General features: G+C 38.3%; 1 protein-coding gene and 1 long non-coding RNA gene across 5 annotated transcripts in view; both read right to left on the bottom strand.

The window, feature by feature from the left end:
- Nucleotides 1–27802, bottom strand: part of ralylb (RALY RNA binding protein like b) — a 126515-nt gene that overhangs the window by 21346 nt on the left and 77367 nt on the right. For 2 of the 4 annotated variants that reach the window (XM_008396538.3, XM_008396539.3), the window contains exons 3-5: nt 8060–8135; nt 6275–6322; nt 4406–4590 (exon numbers count right to left, since the gene is read on the bottom strand). In XM_008396538.3, the coding sequence (XP_008394760.1) occupies nt 4406–4590; nt 6275–6322; nt 8060–8135 (309 nt within the window). Of the gene's footprint in view, nt 1–4405; nt 4591–6274; nt 6323–8059; nt 8136–23417; nt 23664–27802 lie in introns of those variants that run through there. The other 2 variants (XM_081602039.1, XM_008396540.3) reach the window with 2 other exon arrangements.
- LOC145549502 (uncharacterized) lies at nt 92–1524 on the bottom strand. The gene is made up of 3 exons (XR_014085481.1): nt 1321–1524; nt 1155–1238; nt 92–596 (listed from the first exon to the last, which is right to left on the bottom strand). It is a non-coding gene; the product is annotated as an uncharacterized LOC145549502 (long non-coding RNA).

Below are 27802 nucleotides of genomic sequence, written 5' to 3'. Positions count from 1 at the left end.
TTTTTCCTTCCCACACGTCCAAAGTAACAGCACTGCGAAATTATTCAATTATTCACCCACTACTAGACTCCTGGCTAGCTCGCCACTTGTAACGCTACTGGGTAATGCGCAGGTCTGACTGCAAGATTTAGTGTTAACCACTTGGAGAATCAGAAATAGGTACGGCATGGAGTCAGGGTTGGGTGGATAATTGATGCAACTGAGGCAAAGAGCTTTGTTTATACTGCTTATTTATTGCAGTGGCAATAATAATGATAATAATGATGACAAAAAATAAAATAAAATAACAAAAGACTAAACAAAAATAAATTGTTCAAAAGAAGCAATGAGGGGGAAAAAGAAACCAACAAAGAAATAATAACAATCAGTAACACTTCAGAACCAAATGCAATTCAAAAAGGAGTCCAAAAGCAACGGGAGAAGAGTTCTTTTCCTTTTGATACTCCCTTAGAGTTTAGTTTGTTTCCTGTGAGAAAAGTGTCTTGATTTTCCTGCGTGAAAAGTGTCTTTTGATTTCCTACCACTAGGTGGTGTGTGGGTAGCTCGCCATCCTCCGTCATCAAGCAATTTGATGAAGGGGGAAAAAAAAACCTGACCTAAAAGGGCCAGAAAACATACATTAAGTTCATATATAAATGTTATATTTATATAAGCTAAATGGGGAAACAAAGAATTAAATACATACTGCTATGTATTGACAACAACTTCATAAAATTGGGAAAGGAAAAATAAAGGAAAAGTCCTTTTAAAAGTGCACTTCATAATTCAAGTTCAACATTTCTCAAATAAAGTAATTATCAGTCGCTACAAACAACAACTAATAAATCAAATCAATCAACTTAAGAATGTGATTGATCAGAGTAGCTACAAACAAAATCACTAGGTACCAGACTTCATTGATGCACCAGTATGTAATACAACAACAAACAAAGAAATCATGAAAATCATCAAATCCAAAGTTGAAGGAGAAGCCTTTAAATATCAAAGGTGTGACCTTTAACTCGGCTTTAACAGTGTGATATTTTATTAAGCAAGTAGTTAGTAAATGGACTGAACTAATGTGGGCATCTGATTGTCGAGTTGGTAGCTAATGCTATTGGCGGCGCATAGCGGGAATAACGCTCCATCATACATATGAATGAATATTTACTCACCGTCGAGGAACGGATTGTCTAAGGAGGTGGATGCAATGTTAACTGGTTCTCATCAAAGGTATATCAGGCATCAACAAGCCCAACCTGGTGAGTATTGCAGCGGATATATTAGCGGCGCTAGCATTGCAAATATAACGTCAAGTTCAAATGGTATTTGACAACTCACCACAGATCCTTGAGTTTTAGATGTGTAATCGTTCAGCAATGAGTCGATTTGGAGAGTTCAGATTGTTTAATTAACAACCGACGCCACAACCGACAGTGAGCAGCAGCACAGTGGATACCCGGAAACACACATGAGAGTCCCAGAGGTTAAAGGGATTACTTAAAGGGAAGGTGGTTGGGGCGTGGCGGTCACGTGGGTTACACAAACCCACAAGTTCCTGCAAACCAGACGAAGGAAACACACAGGAAATAAAACAGAAACACACTAGTTTGTTATCAAGAAAGCATGATTCTTTGATGTATGTGTATATGTACACCCACTCATCACGACACAGAGAAATCATGAATGAAACATAACCGTCTAAAAATATAAAAAAAAACAAAATGTATTCTCTCAGAGTGAGCTGCATGCCTCCTGAAGCACATTTTCATCTTTCACCGGTTTTCATACTGAAACACAACAAAACAGCCGTCCCAGCAGGACCCAGTCCCCTCTGCTACATCAATGCAGGATGTTTTTTAGATGAAGCTGGAAGATTAATACGTCCATGCAAAACGGAAAGAAACCCAGCAAATTAGAATCCAAAGGTAATATGTAATAGGAAACCACAGGAGCTGTTCTCATATTGTTTTCTAAAGCTGCTACTTATTCTTGATAAAATAATAATAAAAAAAGGGCGAAGACAGCAGATGTATAATCACATCTATGCGGGGAAGGCGGGGGGAATGGTAATGTGTTTCTATCTCCTGCATCGCCTACAAAACGGTATCTGTGAATACACTCTCTTTCCAAGTCCAGCGATATTCCAGCAATATTTCCGCCGGCTCTGGGAAGCTCACTGGGAGTCCTTTGATGATAAGACAGAGTGGAACAGTTTTTAATTTATCTGGACCTCCAAGCCTCTTTTCTTTTGTGTTATCAACCGCTAAGCTGCTGAGAGGAAACGTATACACTCGTATCTAGCAGATGATTCATCAACTGCATCTTAGATAGCTGCGTTTTCAGGGGAAGGGTACGGAAAAATCTGTTGTTATTTGGGAAGCTTCAGGGGAGCTTCAGGGGATGAGCAATTGGTCTAATTTTAGGCATTTTATGACCTCATTATGACAAACAAATATTCTATTTGAGGAATATTCAGTAAATCCAGCAAAACCGCACAAGAATGACTTTTAAAGCTACAAAATGGTAATCAGTGTTACACAAATTAATTGCACATCAGTAAAGTTTGACCTCACGATTGTAAGTCCACACTAGCACTTTCTTAAATTATTCATGTCAGCTTTCCAGCAAAAGTCCTGACCTGACTTTTTCATTATTTCAAATCCTCCAGACTTTGTATAATATTTCCATTATTGCCTCACTTCCTTACAACAAAACTACCAGAACACGAAGCCTGAAAAGCTGAAAATGTTCTGCTTTGATTGAGATCAAGAACACAGATCTGAATGAAACTTTTTGCAGTGACAACTAAGAATGATCAGCGATAAAAAGTGACTCATTACCTAAATGAACCACATAAGGTAACCAAGGTCAAACACAGGCAGGCTTATGTTACAGAACACGACGCATCAGAATGCAGATAAAATCCTGGTCTTGCATCTTGTTTCATGGAGTTTGAATCTAATCCAAGTGCATCAGTGCTCATGCTTTCTTCAAGTCCAAAAATATGCATTTAACTTTAAAATAGAAGTGTGTGTGTGTGTGTGTGCGTGCGTGCGTGTGTGTGTGTGTGTGTGTGCATGGTGGTCTTGTCACAGACCAGCAACCAGTGAGATGGAAAACAGGCACAAGGGGAGGGCCGTGCATAAATACACTCATAGGCTCAATTTACAAAGACGAATTAACCTAATAAATTTGATATTCGCTAGAAAAACATATAATTAGTTACTCAAGAGTAGCTTCTTAAAATACATGAATAAAAAAAAAAGAGTCTTTTTGAATGTTATTTGAAAGGAACTGAATCCCTCCACAAAACTCCACACCAAGTGCAGAGAACTTATATTTTTTATGATAAATTTCACATAATAAGATTTTGATTCATCATTGTCTCAAATTCAAATTGTTGATGTTTACAAACCCCTACAACAATGTGTAATAAAATGATTTGTCCTTCTTTGCTTCCACTGTTCAGTAAAGGTATATCAATATATTTTTAAATATGATTAGAGGAAGTCACTGTATATATTTTAATAACACAATTCACTTTTCCTTTTGTGACCTAAAGAAGCATTTTACAAATGGATGTTTTTCCAAGATTGTTTGTCGCAGCCATATATTTACCTAAAAAAGTAACAAATACTTCTTGTTGTCGTTTTTATCACAATAGTACAACAAAAAATTGTGATAAAACTTTTACTTCAGAGTGGTTAAAAGATTATTCCTTTGTTTGGGAGATTTGGCCCGGCTTCCTGCAGTGGAAATGCACCTAAAGCAAAATATAGTATTTTGTTTTGTTTTTTGTTTTTTTGCCTCGTTTTCCTACGGTGAATTATTAATTACAGGTTAACCTGCCAGCAGACGGATTAGATATCCTAAATGTATTCTCCCTTAGTCAAAGTCAATACAAACCAGGACTTTTCATGGAAAATTAGTCTCCCCGATATACAGAAGCTCAGCTTAGAAACAGCAGAGAATTTATTGACTTTTTCCCCCCAAAAAGAGGGCAGGAGATTGGCTTTTTTCCCCTTTCGTGGCTGTAATAGCAGCTGCAGCAGAGTCCTCCTGACAGAACTCACCAAGCTGCTAACGCTGATAACACCGGGCGAGACTGCCAACTGTGAAACAAACAATTACAGTAGATAGATAGAGACTAATGTTTGGGAAAGCACAGCTGACCCACAGAGATGTTCTCAATCTCGCTTTAATTACACCTAGCATGTTTTAATGCCTATCGAGTTAATTAGGGGAGCAAATTAGATCCAGATGTGTGCAGTCTGGCTGGAAAGACGACCAGAGTCGGCTCTGCGTTTCGCTTCAGCTTGTCCTAAACTGCAGGAGCACAGCTTGCAAAAATCGTGAGTGTAATTGGTGCAAAAAAAAAAAAAAAAAAAAAAAAGGAGGAGTAGAAAAGTCTCGTTGTACGTACATTTGACACCTGAGGAGGAGGAGGATGATGTTGGAGGTCTGGAGGATGAAGAGGAAGAAGAGGAGGATGTTTTGACAGGGAAGGAAGTCTTCCCACGGCGAGAGGAAGGAGCGATGACCCTGGAGCGTTTCAGGGGGATCACAGCTCTGGGTGGGGGGGCCACTCTGCCGTGGTAATCGAAAAGCCTTGAGAGAAAGAAAAACCTGTATTATTACACTTATACTTTTCTGTAAATCACAAGAGGCTCCATCACGTTGAGTCTGCCCATTTATTAGAGCTAAAAAGAGTTTCTATGGTTTATCTCATATCAGCTCTTTTTAAAGTCGACTCTTTTTCCCTGTATTGTATTTCAAGATAGATTTACTCTCGGTTCTGTTTTTCAGACGGCAAAGGGAAACAAAGGGCAGAAATTACCGATTATATCTACCAATATCTTCCGTTTTTTTGTCGTCGAGTTTCCAAGACCACTGAAAGGATGAGAGTTTCCCACTCCACAGATCCTCTGGATATGACGAGGATGAAAAGAAGAGGGAGCTAAATGTGAACTGAGGGCGTCATCTTTGATTGTTCTCAGTTACAAATGGTGTCGCAGCTCAACCTCAACACGGCTGACATTTAGAAAATGGAAAGTGCCTCCACAGATAAGCGCTCTGATTGCCGCCGCTGCATAAACGAGTGAAAACAAAACGTTCCTTCATCAACGTGTTTAAGTCAGGCGCTCACATGTCCAACCATTTTGAGAAGATGACAGTTTCTGTTTTTAAGTGACTGTATTTGACTAGACGGAGAATTTTAATCAGCCGGATGCAAAAAAGATGGTTTTCCATTTGCTGGTCCCCACACAAAACAAAAATGGTTCTGCGAAGGCCTCAAAGATTAGCCAAAATTACAACATTTGTTACATTTTCATTTGGTTCGCTTTCGTGCTGCACTGTGTCAAATGATCAGTTTCCTCTCCTCGCCTGTGGCGGCGTTGCATCAAGAACCACTGAAGGAAATGACATGAAAACTACAGAAGAAGACACGGAGTGCTGCGTCCTTCTCCACAAAATGTAAACAAAAATGGAGTAGCGCCAAATTTGAGTATTTATTGGATTTCTCTTTTGTCTTTGGCAAAAGACGTTGCGCGTTGGACTCACGTTTGTTTTGGTTGCATTTACCCAGAATGCCGTGCGCTGTAGTCCACAGTCTCCATGTTCAAACTGCACCAGAGTTCAGTTCAAACGAACCGAGACCGCAGAGTTTAGGCGGACTGAAAGCTAATCATTGGTCGATTGCGCGTTCACACCTCCCCAAACAAACTGGAGTTTGTTTAAACTGTGGGCATAAACATCGAGGGAGGAACAGCACACAGACAACCAAACTCGCACATTTTCGTGACGTCATGCTGTGGGAACGCTAGCCTTTAGCATTGACAGGGAAACCTGAGGAACTGGGAAGATAGATGGAGCTAAATACATGGGAATTGTCCTGTTAAAGTCCAGAGCGAACTGAAAATATGTGGACTTGACTTGAGACTCTGAGACGCTCCATCTGATCTGACTAAGCTGGAGATATTTCACAATAAAATAGAAAACAAATCAGCCTCTGGATGTACGGAGCTGGTAGAGATTTATCCCACAAGTAGGCTCAGTAAAAACTCCCTGCACTTGTAAGATTTGACAACTTGTCTTGGTCTCTCACATAAAATCTCAATAAAACACACCAAAGTTTGTGTTGTAATGTGATAAAACATGACAAATGTTAAGGATTATAAATACTTTCTTTCCCTGTATTTCAGCTGTACCTTCCTGCAACATTAACCGAGATGGGATTGGCTCGGGTGACAGGTAGTGACAATCTTAAGATATAAAAACGGATGATGCATACCTGCTGTAGAAATCATCCCTGTAGTATTCATAATCAAACTCGTAACCACTACAAGAGAAACAGAAGAGACAAAGAGAAAAACTCTCTTACTCTCTGTAAGGTCAGCGGCTTTGTTTTCATTTGCTGTAAGCCATAATTATCGCACTGAGAAAGAAAACACTGTGTGTAACACACATTCTGTCCTATAAAGATTTACCCTCACACCCTTAAATATTCAGCTCTATACTGAGAAATGTTCACATATCAAGGTGATTTACATCACAGGTAAAAAAATTAAAATCTTCGTGGTTTCCTCGTTGCTTACCTGAGATGAAAGCTAGCTTTCAGGCCATGCACTTTCTAAAACTTTTATTAAGAATATGTTTTTTGCATATTTATTAAAACTGTCACTACGTCCTGACAGTAGAATATGAGACAGATAATCTGTGAAAAAATTAAAATCTAACTTCTCTGTCTTCTCCCAAGTAATAACTTGGGACTTTTTATTTTTATTTTTTTTTTTTTACACAGATTATTCGTCTCTTAACATGGTGACATTTTGAACAAATATGTAAAAAATAAGTCACTTACTGCAGCTTTAACAGCAACATGAAGTAGGTTCAGTGAAGCCATTTTGGGCTTTTGGAGACTTTTCTTTTTTCATCTTGTGGACAGATGGGAAACTTATTTGACTAGCCGGATTTCTGCATGTACGCTTTTATTTTCCATGCAATGGAATGGATATTTTTATATTCTTTTTGGAAATTTTTCAGTCCTTTACCTGCTACTAAAAACCTCAGTCAGCTTTTATCTCAGAAGGAAAACAAACTAGATGAGAAATGATGTTGTCTCACATTCGCCTGAGTAATTGTTGCAATTTCCTTACCAGAAATTGCTTATTTATTCAATTTTACTTAAAGTTTTAATAGATCTCTTTGTTTTTGCATTTTCTGCTATTTCAAAAAGGTTAGAAAAACATTTTGACAATTGTGCTTTTTCCTCTTTTTGGATTGAAATACTGAACTAGAACATTGAACTAACTTTTAATGTAATTCTGTTTTATTAATATGTACTGTGGAAGTTTCATGCTGTTAAAAAAACTCCAGAAATAGAGAAAATAAATGACTTTAGGACATTAAAAATGTGGATGGCGCTTGAAATGAAAAAAGATTGAAAATAAAACAGTCCAGTTTCTCATGCAGGAATTTAAATTAGGATTTATGTCGTTTCCTTTTGGAGAAATCTCCCTCTTTTGTGGTCTGTAATTACCATTTCACATCCTTCTCGCAGCGGCAAAATGCAAATGAGGATCCATGGCAACACTACACAAGCTGATAAATGAGTTAAATAAGACGTGTAAAGAAACAAACTGACAATAAAAGCAGGAGTTAATTGGTTGGATTGTTAACTTTAGGGAAAGTATGAGAAAACATACGAAACAAATCTGGACCTTTGTCACGTTAGACGCCAGTAAACATGCAGTCAGGGTTCTTCACAAAATGAAACGCGCACTGGGCAGAAAATCGGGGTCATGCTTAATGAAGCTCACACAACATTAATTCCTCTGAGCTTTCGCTGCTTTTGCTGTATAAACTGAAGTCAGGCCTCAGAAATGCAAAAATCATGCCGTTAATTGGAAATGCGAGGTTCAAACGAGGGGAAAGAGGGAAGCATAATAAGGAATCCTCATATTTTAAAGATTACAGCAGATTTACATCAGCAGTAGCAGCCGGATGCGAAAGCAGGTTAATATTCATGACCGTGGTGAAGGAACTCGCTGAATGTTGAAAGGAGAACGAGTCGTACCTGTAAACAGCTGAGAGCGGCCGCTTGGAGCCGCCTTTGGGCCTGTAAGGCTTGGGCTCACCCGCCATGTTTATGTCTGTAAGAACAAAGAGAGAAAAAACTCGTCAGTCAAGGTACACTGAAGGAAAAGACACAGATAACACTCCACACGGCAAAAATGAAATGTTACCCTTCAATCTGGGCTGTAATGAAGACAATGTGGAAGAGTCTAAAAACTTCCCACATTTCTGCAAAATCTGCTTCCAGAAATAGTATTTTTATCAGGCAGCTCTGATCATTTTCTGATAAATGCTTCACTGATTGTAAGGCCACTTATTTGGCATGAATCTGAATCACCCCGGCTTCAAAATACACCTGATTCAATTTATTGACCTTACATTTCTAAGAAGAAAAAAGAGAAATAGTGAAAATGTGCAGAGGTTGAAGTCCTTGATGCCGTCATCCTGAGTTTTGGACCATTTTCCACATGTCTCATCCTTCTTTCTCCAGCCTATTTCCTGTCAATATACTGCTCAAAATGCAATAAAATCTAAAAAACAAGAGTAAACTGACAATAAAGTATTCACTTTAAAATGCATCTCTCAGAGAAACGGCTTCGGATTATGACGACGGTGCTGAACAAACCTTAAAAAATAAAAATAAAAAAATCAGAAAGACGTTCAACTCTACGCCATAAGGGAACGACTCAAATACTGTAAAAAGAGAAGATTTGTTTTCATACACGTCATTTACGGACAATGATCACGCTCAATATTATCTAGATTTACTTTGCTTATTTTGGATACCAAATTTAATTTCCATACAGCCAATAATGTCTGAAGCAATTGTTTATGCACCTTTTAGATAAGCAGCGACAAAAATTATGAGCATATGATAAAGATGATAAAGGATTAAACCGAGGAGATAAAAGGCACAAAAAATGCAATGTCAGTTTAATTTAAAAAAATTATTTTTAATAAAATTGTGGAGATGCCACTCTTCCCTCACCTGAATTGTATTAGGATTTACTTTACAAAAGGTGATTGAAAATATTCTGTTTTCTCTCTGTTCATGTATATATTATTTATGCACAAAAATGTTTGAGATTGAATAAATGAATATTAGCTTTAATTTTATTGAACCTTTTCTGGCAGTTTTAGCATCAGTATTAAAAGTTGTATTAAGTGAGCTAAAGTTTTATGCACAAGATGTAATGTAGGCAGTGCAAATATTCTCTTTTAAATGTTAACATGATGCAATAAAAGCTGTGAAAAATGAAAGAGTCGAAGCAAAAAGTGAGAAAACGCTTTCCTTGTAAATTGACTAAAGGCAGCGCAAGAATCCCATCATATTCTACTTTTTTATGTCGTCCCCGAGATCACACTCACAGAAGCACTCGAGAGGCTGCTTCATAACCGATTCCAGTTAATGACTTAACAGAAATATTGTCATGAACGTTGCAAAGAAACTTAAACCTTGTTGTAAAGTTATTTTAAATAAGAGCTCAGAATAAATCCCTTATAGACCTTAAAGACGTTCTCTGACACTTTTAGCCTTCCAGCTGTACATATTTGCTTAAATATGTACATGCCTCTGCTTTTCCGATGCCAAATAAAAGGAGGCGCCCAAATCCCTGAGAGTGGGATGGCACTGGGGTAGAAATAAGCTGCTGGCGAACTCCTTCTACCGGAGGAAAGGAGATTAAATCCGGGTGTTTTTGTACGCTCACTACTTAAGAGTGGAACGACCGGATGAGCGTGTTTTTGTGTCAGCATGCTTGATAGAGTTTGACCTCAGTGCCGACTTACAAGATAATTACAGTTTTGCTCATTAACCTGGAGGTTTACCGACATCGGAGGCAAACCTTCAATTAGCGCCAGGCAGCCAGCGTGGCAATTATATCATCCAAAACCCCAAAAGCAATTAAAAACAATCCCAGACTCAACAAGTTTGATGTAAACAACGTGTGCCTCATATCCCTCCTGCTCTGTGTTGGGATTTTAGGCAACGGTGCTGCAACAGCTTCGACGTTCGCCGAGTGAAGCCGTCAGGAAACGTGAGGCGCAAACACAGAGTTCAGAGAAGAAAGGTGAAGATTTCCTGGACCTTCTAGTTTCCAACACTCAAATATGGTCACAAGATAAGGATCAGAACTGAAACTCAAGAACGACAGCTGCAGGCAGCTTCTTTCCTGAGCGTCTGAGATCAACTTTAGACACAAGATGAAGAGTAAAACCTCTGCTTCCCCTCTTAAAAATGAGGCTGCATTCACACAAGCCCCGTTTAGTTCGCTTTAATTGAACTTTAGCTGGTTTAACCAGAAACTGGTTCATTTGGGGAAGTGTGAATGTGTGATCAAACTCTGAATCTAGGGCTCGGTTTGGTTGAAGTGAACCCTGGTTCAGTTCGAATGGATGTGAACACCAAGCAAACCAGAAACCCCTTCAAAAGCAGAAAGTGAACTATAATTCAGAGCATTCTGGGTAAATACAACCAAAACAAAAGTATGAGTCCATCGCCAGCGGGAGAAATGACAAAAGAGAAATCCTACAACCACTAAAATCTTACGCCACTCCGATTATGCTTACATTTCATGAAGAAAAGGAAGTTGCACTCGGTGACTTCTTAAGGGGTTTTGGTGCAGCGCACCCCACAGGTGAGGGGGTGGAACAAGATTTTCAAAGGGTTTGGATCGTTTGACACAGTGGAGTGTAAAAGCGAACTTTGGTCTACAATCGTACAAAGTCTACCAGACGATCAGGTGTGAGAACAGAAGTTGAGGCCATTTATTCAGGATTCCTTTCTGCAAGGATCGCAAAAACCGATCGCTTCTTTTTCAGAAACATCTTTCAGAAACAGGCAGAAGAGACACTGGTTTGATGAACTAATGAGTGGATAAACGAGCCGATGGATCAAAAGGATAAGACTGATAGATGGGATTATTAATAGATTGAAAGATGGATAAATGAATTGATGAGCTAAAGAACAGATGGATTGGACGTGCTGTGAAGACCGACTGCAGTTTATTCTCTCTGAACACGTTGCTCCCCTGCAGCCACAAACTCTCCCCAGCGTATGTATGAGCAGTTCCCTGGGTAAGTGACCACACTGGTTGTTTTTTTTCTTTACTTAGTTTCCTCCCTTTGTTCTGTTGTCCTGTCTTGTTTGGCAGCTCGATGTGCAGCTGTGGGAGCCAGAGAAGGAGATGGAGCTGTCTGTGGTGCTGCATAAGTTAAAGAAGCTTCTTAAGGTTTCTGTCTCTGCTCTAAAAACAAAAAGACAGCTCCAGCTCGCAGCTATGTAAATGTGCACATGATGCAACGTGAATTTTGATGCCCTAACAACTTGCTTAGGCAGGTTTGAGCTCGATTCTCCTTTACTGTTATTCTCGAAAGGAAGGTCCCCGCCCGTCAGCAGAGACTGCGACGAGGAGAGCATTGTTTCTTTAAGTGAACATTGTTATGGGTAAAAAAAAAAAAGAAGAGTAAAACTGCAGCGGAAAGACCGAGCCACGGAGTGTAAGTAATCACCCAGACAGGCTTGTGTTCCTCTGTCAGGAAAACAAGGATCCGTGACTCCCCGGAGGAAGCTGCCCATGTGTTTTATTGGTCTCATTTGTTGCCTTACATCTCTGTCTCCCTCACTCTCCTCTTCCTCGTGCATCCTTCTGTAACCTGAGCATCACCCAATCCTTCAACGTCTCCTCCGTCTCCTTCACACTCACAAAAGACGATATCTAACCTCGATCACCCCCCCTATCAGACGGTGCGGTTCGTCTCTCCGTCTCTTCACACCGAGGCGGCTCATTACGAGACGTTTCAGAGCTGCGGGGCCTTTTCTGCGCGACACCTGCACAGCTGAAGAAAGCTCCTACTTCCCATCTCCTTTCATTAATAGGAGGGAAAAACAGCAGCACAATAAAAAGGATGCGCTCCCCAATAAATCGAGGCTATAAGCCGAGATGCAAGACAATTTACTGGAAACAAAAACAGAAAAGTGAATGGAGGGAATGCAAATCTCATTTCTGGAGGGAGTGTGAGCTGTCGGACCGGGGGAATCCACAACAAATCCGACTCCGTCTCCGCAGCTTCATCTTCCTCTCTGAAAATCTCTCCCCCTCCTTCAGACGGAACAAGGAGAACACCAGCTAATAGCCCGAGGCTCAGCGCGGCGCTAACAGGCGATGGCTAGCAGGAGTCAACAGAAGGTCAGAAGGGGATGGATGGAGGCTGTTTCAGCGACAGCACTCACACGTTTGGCGGTTTAGGTGTTTACTGAAAGATTTAAAGATTCCCAAGGCTCATTTTGCAAATCCAGAAATGACAGTTTATTTGTGATTCAGTTAAATATATAATTATTTTATATAATAATTATTTTTCTATAGACTATTCATGCAAATCGGATTAAGAAATCGGCACATGTTGCAGGTATTTCATTTAACCACTTTAGCCATTTCTACACAAAATTAGCAAAAAATTACAAAGCAATTCCTTTTTTAAATAAAAAAACACGCACATATGGCTAAAAATCCAATAACACAGCATTCTTTTACAATCTGAGAAACTGATATTTTAAGTAGTTTCTTAATTTTTCCATAGCTATATATTTATTTTTTATACAGTTTTGGCCAAATTTATGCTCTAACTCTGTTGTTCTTTCAGAAAATGACCTTTTCCGAGTCTGCATACTCAAGTTAACGATTAATCGATAATTAAAAAAAAAAAAAACAGTTGTAAATAGTTAAATGTGTAATTTTGATTTGGATACAAAGCACAGATGTTTTGTTTTGCGTCATAAACATGAATTAGATCAACATATTTTAACAAAAATAACCTGAGAAAATACAAAATGCAGTTAAAGAAAAAGCTAGCCTAAAGCAAAAGTAAATAAAACAACTCCCAGTGAATTGTGTTAGTGGTTTTAGCTCCAGGTATCCATCCCTAGTAACTGAATATTTAAAAATATTCAGGCCTATAGCAACATTCAGCATCTGAAACAGAAACTGTTTGCAGCTCCAAGTAACCAACATAATTCTAATGAATGATTTCTCTATTCTAAACATATCATTTTTGGTTTTTGTTTCTATTAAGAAAAGGATTAGAATCGAAATGAGTCACCTGCATTACATAATGATTAAACAAAAAGAGAAAGAGAATGACCTTGTTAGGAATTACACCCACTGTAAGCCAGAGAGCGGCAATTTTCCTGTCAAGCTACCATAAGAGAAATATTCAGCCTACTAAAAAACACCTTGGCAACTGACTTTGTTGGTTTCCATTGCTGCAAATGACCTGTTTGTACACCAGCAGCGAAGAAACAGAGGCTATAATTGAGACAATAGCAATTCATGTGTGTGTGTGTGTGTGTGTGTGTGTGCCTTTATCCACAGACTGGAAATAAACAGGTGAAGAATCAGTTTTTCAAAAGAAAAAAATAATCTTATCAGCTGTTTCACATGCTTTATCTTATTTGGTATCAAAGAGTTAAAAAAAATGTTCCTGTATTATAATAGGCTTATTCAGAAGCTGTTTAAGTTAATCTTCAGATAAAATGACCAGTAAGACAAAGAGAATGTTTGCAACATAACGGCATTTATTGTACCGTTAGCGTTTCTGCAGAAATCACATTAAAAGATTAAAGATTTATTTCTGGACATATTTCCAAAGTGAGGCAAACATTGAAGATTAAAATCAGACGAGGCTTTGTGTGTGTGTTTAATGTTGTTATGCAGTATTCTAGGCTCATTATTAGCAATTATATGCTTGGTTATAATCCTGTTTCAAGTTGCCATGCTCCAATTGCTAATTTAGTAAAAAGACAGACAAAGAAACCATCCAGTTCTCTGCTAATCTGCTAAAGACTTGAAAAGCGACAAGGAAAATAAAAAATACATGAAATTTAAAGTACTCATCAATTATACTGCTCTCAAGTACAAGAAAATATGAGTTAAAATCCCCAAAACATTTGCCATCGCCTTGCTTTTACCTTTCTTATAAAGATATCGTTATATATTTAATATATATTACAATGGTTTTTTTTCTGTAGTGCTAAAGAAACATCTGCCTCCATGGTGAACCGAGGCTTCAGTCTATTATAGCTTCATAATCAGGTGAAATAATGGGTACATTTGAGGAGGCAAAGGCAGGATTTGATTATTTATTTTTTAATTACAAGTAATTTAGTAGTTATCTGTACAGTTTTAAGTCTTAAGATGCATGAAGGACCATCATTCATTTGTGAAAGAGATAAACAGAAAAAAAACTAAAGTAGTAGAAATCCTAGTAGAGTGGCTACCAATTACTGCAAAAACACAAAGTCCTACCAAGTATGTTGGTCTAGTTTCTAGTGCAGGTTGCTACAACCGACAGTAGCTGCACAGGAAACAACTAGAAGGAAACAAACGCACCCAGTACAACGCTTTCATTCTATTGGCTGAGAGGTTGCTAGGCGACGGTACTTTTCTGTTCCAAGTGCAAGCAGAAAATGATTTGCAAACGGGCAGAGGTTTGATCTGAGCAGAGACAAGTTTTGAGCGAGAGGAGAAATGTTTGAGAGAACACAGTGAATATTTGAAAGAGAGCAGAAGTTTTGAGTACAAGAATTACAAGTTTTCGAAAGAAAGAAATTAAATTAAATCCTGCTTTCAAACTGGAAAGATAAGCACAGGTATTAAAGACACAAAATCCTGCTTTCAGACTGAAAATATATGCTATCGAGTTATGGCAGAAAATTTCCCCGTAAAATAAACTCTTATATCTTAATGAAAAGGTACTTGTAAGTTAGTTTTGTCTTATTTTAATAGTTGTACTAGAAACGAGATTAAATGCTTGGTAAGATTTTGTGTTTTTGGAGGATGAAATGAAAACATTCCTGTACCATTTGGCTTTTAGGAAGACTGATGAAATGCTTATAAATATTCCTTCACTTTTTAATGGTACAATGCATAGGACTGATTTTGAATTCTCAAAACCAAAAATGCGCAAAATTGGCTTTCTCCAGCAGAGCATCCTGCTGTTAATGAGGTACAGAAAGTCTGTCTCCACCTGATTAAAGTGCCTTAGTACAGCCTGTGCAGCACATCAAATTTTAGACGTGCAGCACAAGTGATTGACTACAATAAGCCACCTTTGAGACATATCAGCTAGAGCCTTCAAGGAATGAGTAATGGCTCCTTTCTTTTCCAAAAACAGAAGAAAAAATAGTCTCAAATGAACCCTGCAAGGTGACTCTATATCACGATGTTCCCTTCTTTTATTCCTTTATAATGTCCCCCATTTCCAAGCAAGCGCCAGGAGTCATTTTGATGAGATAAACATTAAATGTGGAGGTGGAAAAAAGAAAAAAGCAGGGCATAGAAAGGGCTGCCAATCATCTAAAGGAAAAAGAAGCACATTATTTTCCAGTAATTAACTGTAAAAAGTAATATTACAAATTTGTTCCCTAGTAAAGACAGAAAGGAGCCGACAGAGATGGATGTTCAGAGGGCGATAGGTGGGGATGTGGGGAATAAGTCTTTGCTCCAGATTTAGCTCAGATGTCTTTGACACGAGTCTCTCGCTGAATTGTGAAGCTGGACAGGTGTGTGACGAAGGCAGGAGGCTGAGATAAAGACATTGCAGCATCTAATAAGCAATGAGGACCAGTGGCGGGTCTGGATCTCATAAAAGCTTTCATCTTTGCTCCACTAAAGGATTTCCAAGGGCAGATTTTCACTGAATCTCACAGGGGCAATAAAACGTGTTATCGATATTCTGGAGATGTAGACAAAGGTCTTTCTGCTTCACTCAAGAGCTCACGCTTCCTTCTCTCCCAGAAACCAACCCTTACTCTTAATTTTCTCTGCTTGCAGAGCCACAAGTTAGGAGGAAAACATGCATCAGTCCCTTCAGACAGGAGAGTAAATATAACACGACATTTTCCTGAATCAGAATTTTAAAAATCTTACGCATCGGCAGAAAATTGCCTTGTTTACCGACACCTCCCAGCAACAACAGAGGCTGGTTTTACTGCTGGTCTAATTACATGGAAAAGACAGGAGCAGGAAGCTATCTGCATATCAAAGGTGCTGCACGTCAATCCTTTGAAGATCAAACATCACAACAAACGTTTGAGGAGAACGAGTTCAAGCTGAAGTTTTCAATTGTGGACATGATGTATTATTTCACGACACGACTGTGAAATTAGACTGAAGTCAGGAAATTTAATCGCAAAGTTGATCCATTTCTGTTCAAAAAGTGATATAGATTCATTTTGTTGTTTAAAAAGAATTTTGTTCATTTTGAATACACCAAAAATTCTGATTTCTCAAAAAAATCTATTGTTACTTAAGACCAATAAATTATTTTAACAGATATTAATACCTGTTGTAGTTAGCCTCTAGTGGTGCAGAGGTGCTAAGGACACATAGAGTGCCCACAATTTTCTAACATACTTTTTCCTTCCACTCAACTTTCCAATAGAATGCTTGGATTAATCTTTCTGAACTTGGTTTCTTTAACTCGTTTCAGCAGCTTTTCGTGGCTCAAATTCCTGGATTTTACATGATCGTAAAGGGGAAATTGCCTGAGAAGCAAAACTTTTTTGGGCTTTATTAACTGCAAGCCGTAATTATTAGAATTAAAGAATAAATAAACACTCAAAATATATCACTTTGTGTAAGAAATAATACGTTTTTTTTATTTAGTTGTATTAAAACTTCAACAGGAATCAAATTTATTGAGATGCTGAAAAACAAACCAATTCTCAGATCATTTGCTGAACAATAAATAATACAGCACTATAATAGTTTTAAAATATGTCCATATTTGTCATAATAATTCAGGAAACTACATAAGAGTAATTTATGCGGAATTAATTTAGGAAAATTAGTAGTTTCAAAACGACATCTCGGGGTGTAAGGTTTAATGAGTTTCATAATTTATTTTATTACATTTTATGGACAGAGAAATTAAACAATTACTCAAAAGCAGAGATAAGACGTCATCTGAACCTGGGAGGGAAAAAAATCCATTACTGCTTTGCTAATTAATTCATTTCTGTGACTGACACTTTAGTTTCTGTGCAAAAACACTGTAAGCACAAAATTAAGTTTCCAGTCCATTTATTGCAGCCAGTTCATAAAGCTAGCATCGTCTGTAGCTTTCAATGTAAACCGACTACAGCTATCTTTAAGCTCCAGAGACCCAATTTATTTTTATAGACCATTTGAGAGGTTTTGATTTGATTATGCTTTTAGTAACTGAGAAATGACTTAATTTATCACCGAACAAAAGAACAAATTTCTTCTCTGCAAGACAAGTAATAAGAAAATGTCAATCATGTTAAAACAGCATTTTCCTTTTTCTATACAAACAAAGAAATATTAGCAGGATTTTGCCTTATGGAGAAACAAAGAACTGGTAAATGTTAAGATTATTGATCTGGTCTCTCTTTCTAGTCCAAATCTGATGAACCAATCAGAGCTTGTTGTCAATTTCAAATTTCTGCTTTTTGTGTTGCTTTGACCTGCTGAAACTGATCGAACAGAAGATACAAGAATAACATTAAAAAAATAACCTTGTTTTTTGTCTTCTTGTAATTTTCAGTTATCATGAAAAAAAAAAAATTCCTCCCTCTTACAGATTTCTTGTTTTTGCTTTTTTCCCCCAGATCATTTCTAAACAGAGCTACCCACAGTGAATACAAATTAACTTGGCCCTGTGTGAAAAAGTAATTTCATGAGGCAAGTGGCCTTGCTGGTCTGGACAGCGGCGCAGCTGTTAACTCTGTTTTATTGGTGTTTTTCATTTCCTGTCTAATCACTAGCCTGCATGAAATATTCCTTAAAGCAGAACTAAACTACGTCTGTTAACTGGCACGCTAATATACGAGCTAAACGCTAACTAACTATTATTGATTTGGTTGTCTACAAAATTGCTTTTACTGTTTTAGCTGCAGTACTGGAACTCAAAAATGATAAATATTGTCGGTAAAGATACACATAGAGCTCAAAGAGATCCCTATAGCAAAACGCTAGCTTCTTTACATCTACTTTAAGCCGCCATCTTGAGTCTAATATATTTTAGGACGCCATCTTGAAATCCTCAAATACTAAAATAAAATCCATCACTGCGGTGATTGATCATTAGATTAAGAATGAATGGTCCAAAAGTTTGTTGATTTTTAATTAAGCAAATTATTAAAGAAAAATTATTTTATCTTCACCTCTTGCTTTGCTTTATGAACTAATCGTTTTGATGTCTGATGTTTATAAATTTACAGCTAATATGGCCTCATTCCCAAATTCATCAATACAAACCTTAGTCTAAAGACACATATGTTCCTACTGGACTGTGATATTACTATATATCATTCTATTTCTATAGTTCAGGTTTTATTATATATTCTGGTGCAGGTGTGTGAGTTTATCACAACAGCTTTTTGGCACCAACTAATCTAAGTTGGTTGAAAGCTAATTTGTCCTCTCTACCAGATTCTGCTTAAATAAACCTGATTTATCAACTTTTACAGTTCACACTGAACTGTAAATTGCAGCATTTCTATTGGTTTTATTCTTACTTTTTTAATTGCGTTGTTTAACTTCGTGGTAGTTTATTAGTTGTTTCATAATTGTTGAGTGTTATTCTCTTAGCGAGTTTGTTGATTAAAGTATCTGTGCTTAATTTGGTTATTACATGCTAATGCTTAAATCAAATCCTTTGTCTATTGTATTTAATATATTAAATACATCATTTAGTTTTGCATTTATTAATAGTTATCCATAGCTAAATTAAACCTGTTGCTGCACAACACTGGGTTGCATTTCATCATTTATACTTTGAACCCCAAAACAAACCTGAACTGCATGCATTGTGCTGCAGTGTTCAGCATTTTGTTTTAAAACTTATTTGAGAAAACACAAAAATCACTTTCAGTACCCTCGGTGCCTTTCTGCAGTCGCATGGGCCATGTTTTGGGAGAACCGGCTCATAACCCGCAGCACCTGCAGGCGCTGGCTCAACAGATAAAGGCTCAGCATCAGTCTGAGATCACATCCCTCTGTGTGACCCATAAACACCAGGAGCTGTCCTGTGCCACTGAACAATGAAGCACTCTTGGTCCTTAACATTTCATTTCATACTTTTTCAGACACCATGTTCCACAGCTTTTATACCTTTTTGCTAATTAAATGGCAGAATAAATAGAAAGGCTCAAAAAGAAATAATGGCAGGCATTTCTACGAAGATCAAGCTTTACAAATCCTGGAGAATGGATGGTTGGACAAGAGAATATAGAGGAGGAGATGTAGAAATGCAAGAATATATTTACTGATGGATGGAAATTATATTTCTATTTCACTTTCATTTATGTTTGATAAAATCATTTTAAGGGAACCTATGAAAAATTTACATTTAGGACATTTTCGTACTTCCATTTGGGTCTGAACTATTTGTAAAAACATCCCAAAACACCCAGCTGGTGTTTGGCAATAAGTTCATGCAACCCCAGCGCAGCTCTTCCCGTCACCTAGCAACCAAAGCAGAGTTCCGCCCGTCACCTAGCAACCCAAGCAGAGCTCTAGCACACTTGCTCATTTGGTTTTAGCACAACAGGTCACCTTTAAGACAGAAGTTTAAATTTTTTAAAAGTCGGGCCTGTTTTAGGTTAAAATATAGTCTGGAAATACAAGCCGTTTTTTATGCACCGTTAACTTTTTTCCCCCCCTTACTAATCCAGACCTGGAAAATACTACATTTAAATATCTCAGATGTTGCAAGTAAAAAAGCAGAAAACTCAGGACAGATGAGCGCAGCATGGAGAGGAAGGCTAGTGGTGGGAAACAAGACGTAAAGATGACAGCCAAAACAAACCGAGTATTAGTAGGTCTCATTGTGAGGAAGCCAACTCTTTTTTCCAGACAGACACAGACAGACAGAGAGACAGATGTCAGTTTCTCATTAATTCTCCGTCTTTCTGTGTCACTACTTGATGTCCTGGCAGCTGGTGGTCCAAAGAGCCTTGATGATGCCGTTGGTGGGAAAGACGAGGGCTCTTTGGGAGCAACATCTTGTGACAGCTCTGTCACATTATTTCATCATCGACAAGGGAGGCACATTAGGTCTTCTCTGACAGATAGATGAAATCATATTTCCAGCACAGGCAGAAGCGCGCTGCCTTTGGCTTGTGCAGAACTGAACCGAAAGGAGGAAGTCAGATTTTTGGCACAGCTGGAGTTTTTTTTTTTTTCTTTTTTTTAAGTAGCTGCAACTTGCATTTTTACGTGAGAACTGAAATGTTCGGAACGGATTAAATCCTGGAATTGCTGGTGGCTTATTGAAGGGAAGTAGAGCTGCCCCCTCGAACCGCTACAGCATGGTGGACTGTGTTGCGCCTGATTAGCATGCCTTCCCACGGACATGCACGCTGCTTTTCTGGGCAAAGGAGTGTAGTCTGTGGAGACGGACAGCACAGTCTCACATACAAACTCTGAAAACACACAAAAAAAAAACTGTCCCAGAGGAAATCTGTCTGGGAATCTAGCAGCTTGCCCAGACATTTTAGACCAGCTAGTCTGTACATACTGGTAAAATCATTTGGTCTGTGCTGCCAACCACACGCATCTGAAGTTACTATATTTTTTGATTAAAAAAGGTTTTGAAAACATTTTCCCAAATATCAGCCGTCGGTTGTGCTTGTGACAGAACTCCAAAGTTTTCAAGCAAAGTCTGGCATCCATTCAACTTTGTTCAACCAGCTTTCGCTACACGTTACAGCTCTGCGCAACCAGATACTTACATTTTTGCTAATTGTTCTTGGCTAAATAGCTCAAGCTCAGTTAGATTGAATGGAAAACTGAGCTTGCCAGGTTCCACAGTTAAGATTCAAGTCTAGGCCATTCTGACATATGAATATAATTTGATCAAAAGCTTTACTCACAGACCAGTAGAATGAAGAAATGACTTAAATAGAACCTGTCTGACAACATGAAGTAGGACGAAAGACCTCAAAAAGTAACATAGCATGCCTCGATTAAGAACAGATACAAAACAACTGCCTCCTTTTCCACTGACAAAGTAATTATTTTTTCTGCTTAAACTCCACAAGGGAATATCTCAGATTTGCCAAAGTAATCCCCATAATCCCTAAAACTTTTGGGAAAACATGCTGTGGGCTGATGAGAGAAATGTGGAATGTTTTGGAAGACAGGCATCCTGCTACAGTTAGTGTTAAATTAAATCAGTGGTTTTTAAACAAGTACAGGAAAAAAAGTGTTGGGTAAGCACTTTTACTTGCTGGAAAAGTTTTCCTTATCCAGCAAAAATGGTCTCTCTCTCTTGCAAACATTTAAATTATTCAATGACAGAGACAACCGAAAGCTGACAGAAGAGGAAAGAAGGAAGTTTATGGCAACAGCAGATAGTTGTACCAGTCACCAGCCAGACCATTAGAACAACCTCTGGGTTTGTTTAAAATCATAAAGTCGCTCAGATAAGAAAATGAGCTGCTTTGTGTCTCATCACAAAACATCTGCTGTCAACTAAAGACAGTACTCACTCACTCACTCACTCACTCATTTCTTAATCTACTGAACAACAGTTTGTAAATCAGCATTCTGGCTGCTCTAAACAGTAGATCTGCACAATATCAGGAAAATATATAAGTGTGAATTGCTGAAAATTGCAACAAAAATATTAATTGTATTCAATTTTTGCTTTTTATTTCACAGAGTAATCTATGAGCTTTAGCATCACAGCTACTAAAACTACATATCGAGTGAAAATTTAATATTGATATGCAAAACTTTGCATTGATGACCAACCGTCGGATCCCAGCAGTTCTTTGCAGCTGTGATATAATCTGCTATGGATGTGATTAAACAGTATGCAGCTCTACATGACTTCAACCACATGTGTAGCAGATAAAACAAGAAAAACTATGAGAAAACCAATGGCCGACTTTTAGCATTAAAGCTGGAGTGAAAGCCAGTGTGTCTGAAATATTATCATGACAGATTCACTACTTTGCTGCAGTTATTATCACTAATCATTAGAACAGTGAGGCTTTCAGCTGGTTCCATGTAGCCTGACTTGCTAATATAAAACTGCTGGTCAGAACAGGAGCAGAAATCACAACATCCGTCTGATGGCTGCCAGAACTTCAGTGTTTTGTATTTTTTGTCTCTGTTCACTTGCAGACTTAAATAGTCTGTGTTCACCACAGACTGATTTTTCAGCTAATTTTATGGGTTTTTTTTTGTTCCTTTATTTAAAAAAAAAAAACAACATATTTAACAACATTGGAAATAGAAATGAACGAAATATCAGTCTGGACACCGCTGAAAAGAAAAAGTTGTGAAAATGGTTACATATGCCCTTTAAAGTTTCATGCTGATGCACTCTTAAAGTCGCAGACCGCTTCAGGGGAATGTTCAGTACAGGCGGATAAACAAGCCAAAAAGAAAGAAAACACACTCTAAACACACTTCTCTCTCTAAGAACACATTTCATTCATCAGTTACAGCAACACCGCGGCACTTTCTGATCATCTCTGACATTGCTCACCCTTCAACATGCTCTCCCTGCAATTCCCCTATATATATATATATATATATATATATATATATATATATATATATATATATATATATATATATATATATATGAAGTTCTCGTCTCTGGAGGAGGATCTTGTGGATGGGCTGAAAATTGAACGAGCTGCATATGATGCTGAGAGTCAGTTAAGCAGTGAATTTACTAGACTGTATGCAATTTGCAAAGATAAACATGAAAATAATTGGTAATTTTAAATCCTAAAAAGCAGCTGGAAACAGCTTTAATTCATCTGACTCTTTTCTGGGTCTACGCCTCTTCTGCTTGAAAACACCTGAATGTTTTTGCCTTTTTTTGTCTCTCTTACTCCTCTGTGCATTGTTCAAATGTGTGCAGAACCAGAAAGAGGTAAAGCTCGGTCCATGTTTGCAGATTCAATTTCCTTTTGTCAAGCGAAAGCAGTGCACAGATCCCTCTTCCATGAACCACAGTTATCCTTTAAAGCAATTATCACACTACAAACGTGGAAATTTAATACTTCCCGTCCCTCCAAAACCCATGCAGCGTATGCAGTTTTTGAATGCAGCCGCAAAAACAGAAGTAATCGTTTATCCCTCCGTAGTCTTAATTAGCACATGAAACCAACAAAAGCAGAAGCAGGTGCGATACAGGCTGCAGCAAAAAATACTTCAGTGCAGATCAATTTATTACACAGACACAGTAGCAACTCATATTTGGTCTCCTGAAGCAGTTTGCAGCTTCTAAAGCGAAGCGAAGCGAAGCAGCGCAGCGCAGAGAAAATGTCCCCAGTGATGATCACCTGTCCGCTCAGGACGTCGTGCAAAACTTACAGCGATGGTTGCGACGCTTCCCCTTGTACATGGTCATTATGTACCGGTCCAGCTTTGCGCTTTTCACAGACAAGCGACAACAAGACGCAGGGAGGAGGCGAGAGGAGATCGCGGCGTGCAGCGAGACTTTCCGGGGCAGAAATGTGCCGTGAATCAGCCTCTCAGACAGCCAGACGGAGGAACTGACGGCGCTTCTTCAGCGCGGATCGTACCATGATGTGACCGGGGAGGGGGGGGCGGACCCGGGCTACAGTCCTCCGCGGACAGACCCGCAGCGCCATTCACGGAGAGTAATCTGCATTTTAGGTTAAAAATATCCCTGCTGTCAACTCTATAACGTCGATTTCTGGTAGTTCAGAGAAAAGCGGGGGGGGGGGGGGTAATATCAACTGGATCATCGAAAATCAATTTTATAATAACCAAGATCCCCCCCCGTCCCTCTAATCAAGGTTGGAGTGCATAATAGATCTACAAACTAAAAAACATAAAAAATGATCTCAAATCAAGCAAAGTTATTTTTTCTATTTGATACCAGGTAGAATAAAATATTGTTCATTTTTTATAAGTTACAGTTTCCAGCTTTCTTCTGTTTTTTGTCTGTTTGGAAGATTCCGCTGTAATGCAAGTTAAATTCCAGGCTGTTTCAATGTTTCCGCATTCACTTCTTTCCTCAGGCATCTGTTTTATGAAGTGCACCAGTCCCTCCTGCAGCACCACAGCGTTTCAATGCCCCTACTACACAGTCAGAATAGGGTTGTCCGTTTTCAGCTCCCTCCTCTTCTCCCCTCTAAATGTAGCAATGGTCACTATGACCAAAACATTCATTTTAGTTTCAACAGACCAGAGGAAATGTCTTTTGCATATGCAAACTGCAATCTGGTTTTATGTGTTAGTTTTTTCTTCTGAGAGGTTTTTCTTCAGGACTTTTTCCCCCTCTGAGAATAATTACCAGATTCAGGCAGGATTTTCTGAAGGTATTTTTTTTTTCTTCTTCTGCCGTTTATTCACACATTTTACACCTACTCTTTGTTCATCTCTGGGACACAGAGCCTCTTGCTGAACAGTTATTTAAACCAATTAACATCACATTTTCAGGAGTCTGGACACAGTACCGAAGAATGAACAGGACTCGGGGAGTTTCGCAGCTCTGTGAGCTATAGCAGAAGAATTATCCCTGATTCTGACCAAATGTATGTACACTTCTGACATGCGCTCTCTAGGAATTGTGGCATTTAGCAAAAATAAATAAGTCTGGTTATTCTGCCTGACCAAAGATGAGATGTTTTGGTCTGATTTAACTTCAGAAAGGGAGAAAAAAAGGTGTGTATATTTTTATTTGGGGCATGTCAACCTCTGGTTTCAACTGTATGTGAGCTGAGAATAGAGCCGTGGGGAACCCCACAGGGCTTCTGTTCTCTCTGATTTATTATTAACTAGGATAAGAACCGACATTTTTTTTTTACAGTATCCAACAACTCCACAAACCTTTCCTGTCCATCCATCCATCAATGTGTTTTAATCAAACCAAGTGCTCACACACAGATTTATTAAATTAGATAATTAGACATTTAATCAGTGTCTGTAAACTATAAAAACACCAGATTTGGACATAAAACAGTTTATCTTCACAGCAACTAATGATAATGTTAGTAATGAAGACAAACTACTGATAAAAAATAAAATAAAAGCCCAGTAGCTCTTAATACCATTTAAATTGTTCAGGATGCTGCCGACTTTTGAACACAGACCAGAATTTTACAACGCTGCTGCTTCGATTAAACCACAATCCTTAAAATATGACTCAACACCAGGTTTCAACCACTGCCAGCTGGAACACCGGTCTTATTATCACACCGATGTGCAAACAATGTCACTGGGATAAAAATGATTTAATAATAACCTCCAGCACATCACTAAAAAAGCGCATCTCATTTTGCTTGCAGAGGTCGACTGTGTTGCCAAGGAGATGAATGTGCAAAAGCAGGCTGAATTTGTGTAATTTATTCCTCTATATCACATTATTGCGTTGTGGACTGAATACCAACAATTGTTTTTGGTTGGAACAAGATTAGATGTGTGGTGGAGTCAAGCCTCCGTTAAAGCCGAGCATTTGGCCGGAGCTAGGATTCGATCAATAACTCTAAAACCTCTTTGGTTCTCACATCACACCCCAACGAGAAAGTCTCCTTCTAACTTTTCTGGCTTCAAAGCCAAGAAAGAGTGAAATCCCACAGAATGGAGAGAATATGATTACAGCTCCATGCATCGGGCTGGAGGTCAGAGGGTTTTTTTTTTTTAAACATCGTCTCCTTTATGCTGTGAATCTGGGCTAAAATCATTATTTTTTAACTATAACTGGCATCTTTTGAATGTGCTGCATTCAGAATCGATCAATAATGGAATAAAAGTGCATTTATGAGTGAAGTGGGGACATCTGCTGTTCATTATAGATTAGTGCATCCTGTCAATTTACATCATTTCCATCGGGATCAATAAAGAGTTTATTTATAACAGCTCTGGAAAAAATGAAGAGAGCACTTAAGATCATCAGTTTCTCTGATTTTACTTTTTTCAGCTATATGTTTAAGTAAAATTGAACATTGTGCTTTTATTCTGTGAACTACTGACATTAGCAAAAATCTACTATTTATTTGCAAAACATGAGAAATTGCAAAAGAAATATCTGTAATATAACTGTAACTTAAACATTTTCTAAATGTGAACCTCATCTTTTCTTTTGTTATCCTTGGAGCTGTTTCTTTGTGGTTTAAATGAAACAGATCCATTTCACTTTGCTTCAGACTAAACTCACATTAGCATAAACCTTTTGAGGCAAAACATGGACATGAGGAAATAAATGTGATGCTGTGGGCCGATTTCTCTCCCAGAATCCATCAGGGAAAATCATTAGTGAAATTTGAAGGTTTTTGCAGCCATTTCCTGATTCGTGAAAACAAACACATTCTGAATAGCATGCTCTCTTGTCTTTTCCATTTTGAAGAGTAACTCAGAGTAACTTGTCTTTGGGACAAGAAGAGTCCAACAGCCTCTAATCAACTTTAAAACTACGTATAAATAAGTAAAAACTAAATCTTCAGCTTAATTTCTGATGAGGGATAACGCTACTGCATGAAGCAGATTTATTATAAGGTTTATTTTATTAAATAAATTTACCAAGTGTGGAATGTGCTTAATATGAAAGGCTGTAACTTTACCATATAACTGCATTAACTACTTCCCATTAAGCTAATTTCATAACAGCTGAGAATTATATTGAGTTATGACTGATGTAGATAAGCACACACGGGGCTTTAATATAATTTCTGAAACAATAAGCCATCTCTGAACTCCTGCAGCACATCATTACCCGACTCCACCACCAAGAGCTGCACAAAATACACACAAACTTCAGGCTGCTCTGAATCTCAATTGCTTTGCATTCTCAAACAGCACAACCAGCATTAAAGTGCCTTTTTAGAGGAAAAAAAAAAAAAGAGCCTCATTTATGCAGGAGATAAAGGAAAACAGACGACGCCCAGGGGAAAGATTTCCTCCACGATAGCTATAAGTTGCTCAAGCCATTGGATCACGTCGGCCTGCGACTTGCAGATCTTCTTAGCTCATTTGACAGCCGCTGCTTTTGGCTCTAAGTAATTACAAACATATCAACTGCTGAAGCCGACAGCAAACTGTCAGTGTTTGTTCACATCACGCTTGCAGAGGCCAGGCGAATCATCGGCCAAGCTTCCAGCCCATCTGTGTCATAAATGTCCTGGTGCTCCCTGTAAACAGTGGAATTTGGCTCCATTTTGATGGACTTGGATGGGCCTCTGGTTCAGTTGCATGCGGTATTTTATGCTGGAGTTGATGCAGCAGAAATCTGCAGAGCTACAAGGACAAAGAAAGGCTTATGCAACACAAGAGCTACTAATAAGATTCCTGTCTGAGCTGAAGCTACAAGAAACATCGCCGCAAGGTTTTAATGGGAGGATTACTCCGGTTCAGATGCTAACTGCAACCAAAACCTGTACAAGAGCACACCCTAGTGGTCAAAACGCAGCATGACAGTGAAAGTAGCTGAAAAAAAGAGACGGTTCCTGCAGATTTTGATGACATAATTGTGTAAAAAACTATCTTGTGTTTTGCTTTTACATTTTTTTTATGGTTTATTACTTAGGATGTTACATATTTCCATTTTTTTCTCAGCTTCTCACCTGTTTCTATGACAACATTACCCCTTAATCGAAGATTTATTGAGAAAATATATAAAAAAGGCAGTTCTGCCTCCATTTTAACAAAATGTGCAATACATTGGGATTTGAAATGAAAATCTGAAGATGCATATACATAAAAAACAGCAACAGGTGTCATAATGACTAATACAT

This window comes from Poecilia reticulata, chromosome 20 (genome assembly GCF_904066995.2).
Source record: "Poecilia reticulata chromosome 20, P_reticulata-male-v2, whole genome shotgun sequence".
Classification (NCBI taxonomy): Eukaryota; Metazoa; Chordata; class Actinopteri; order Cyprinodontiformes; family Poeciliidae; genus Poecilia; species Poecilia reticulata.
This window is presented reverse-complemented; position numbering and strand designations above follow the sequence as displayed.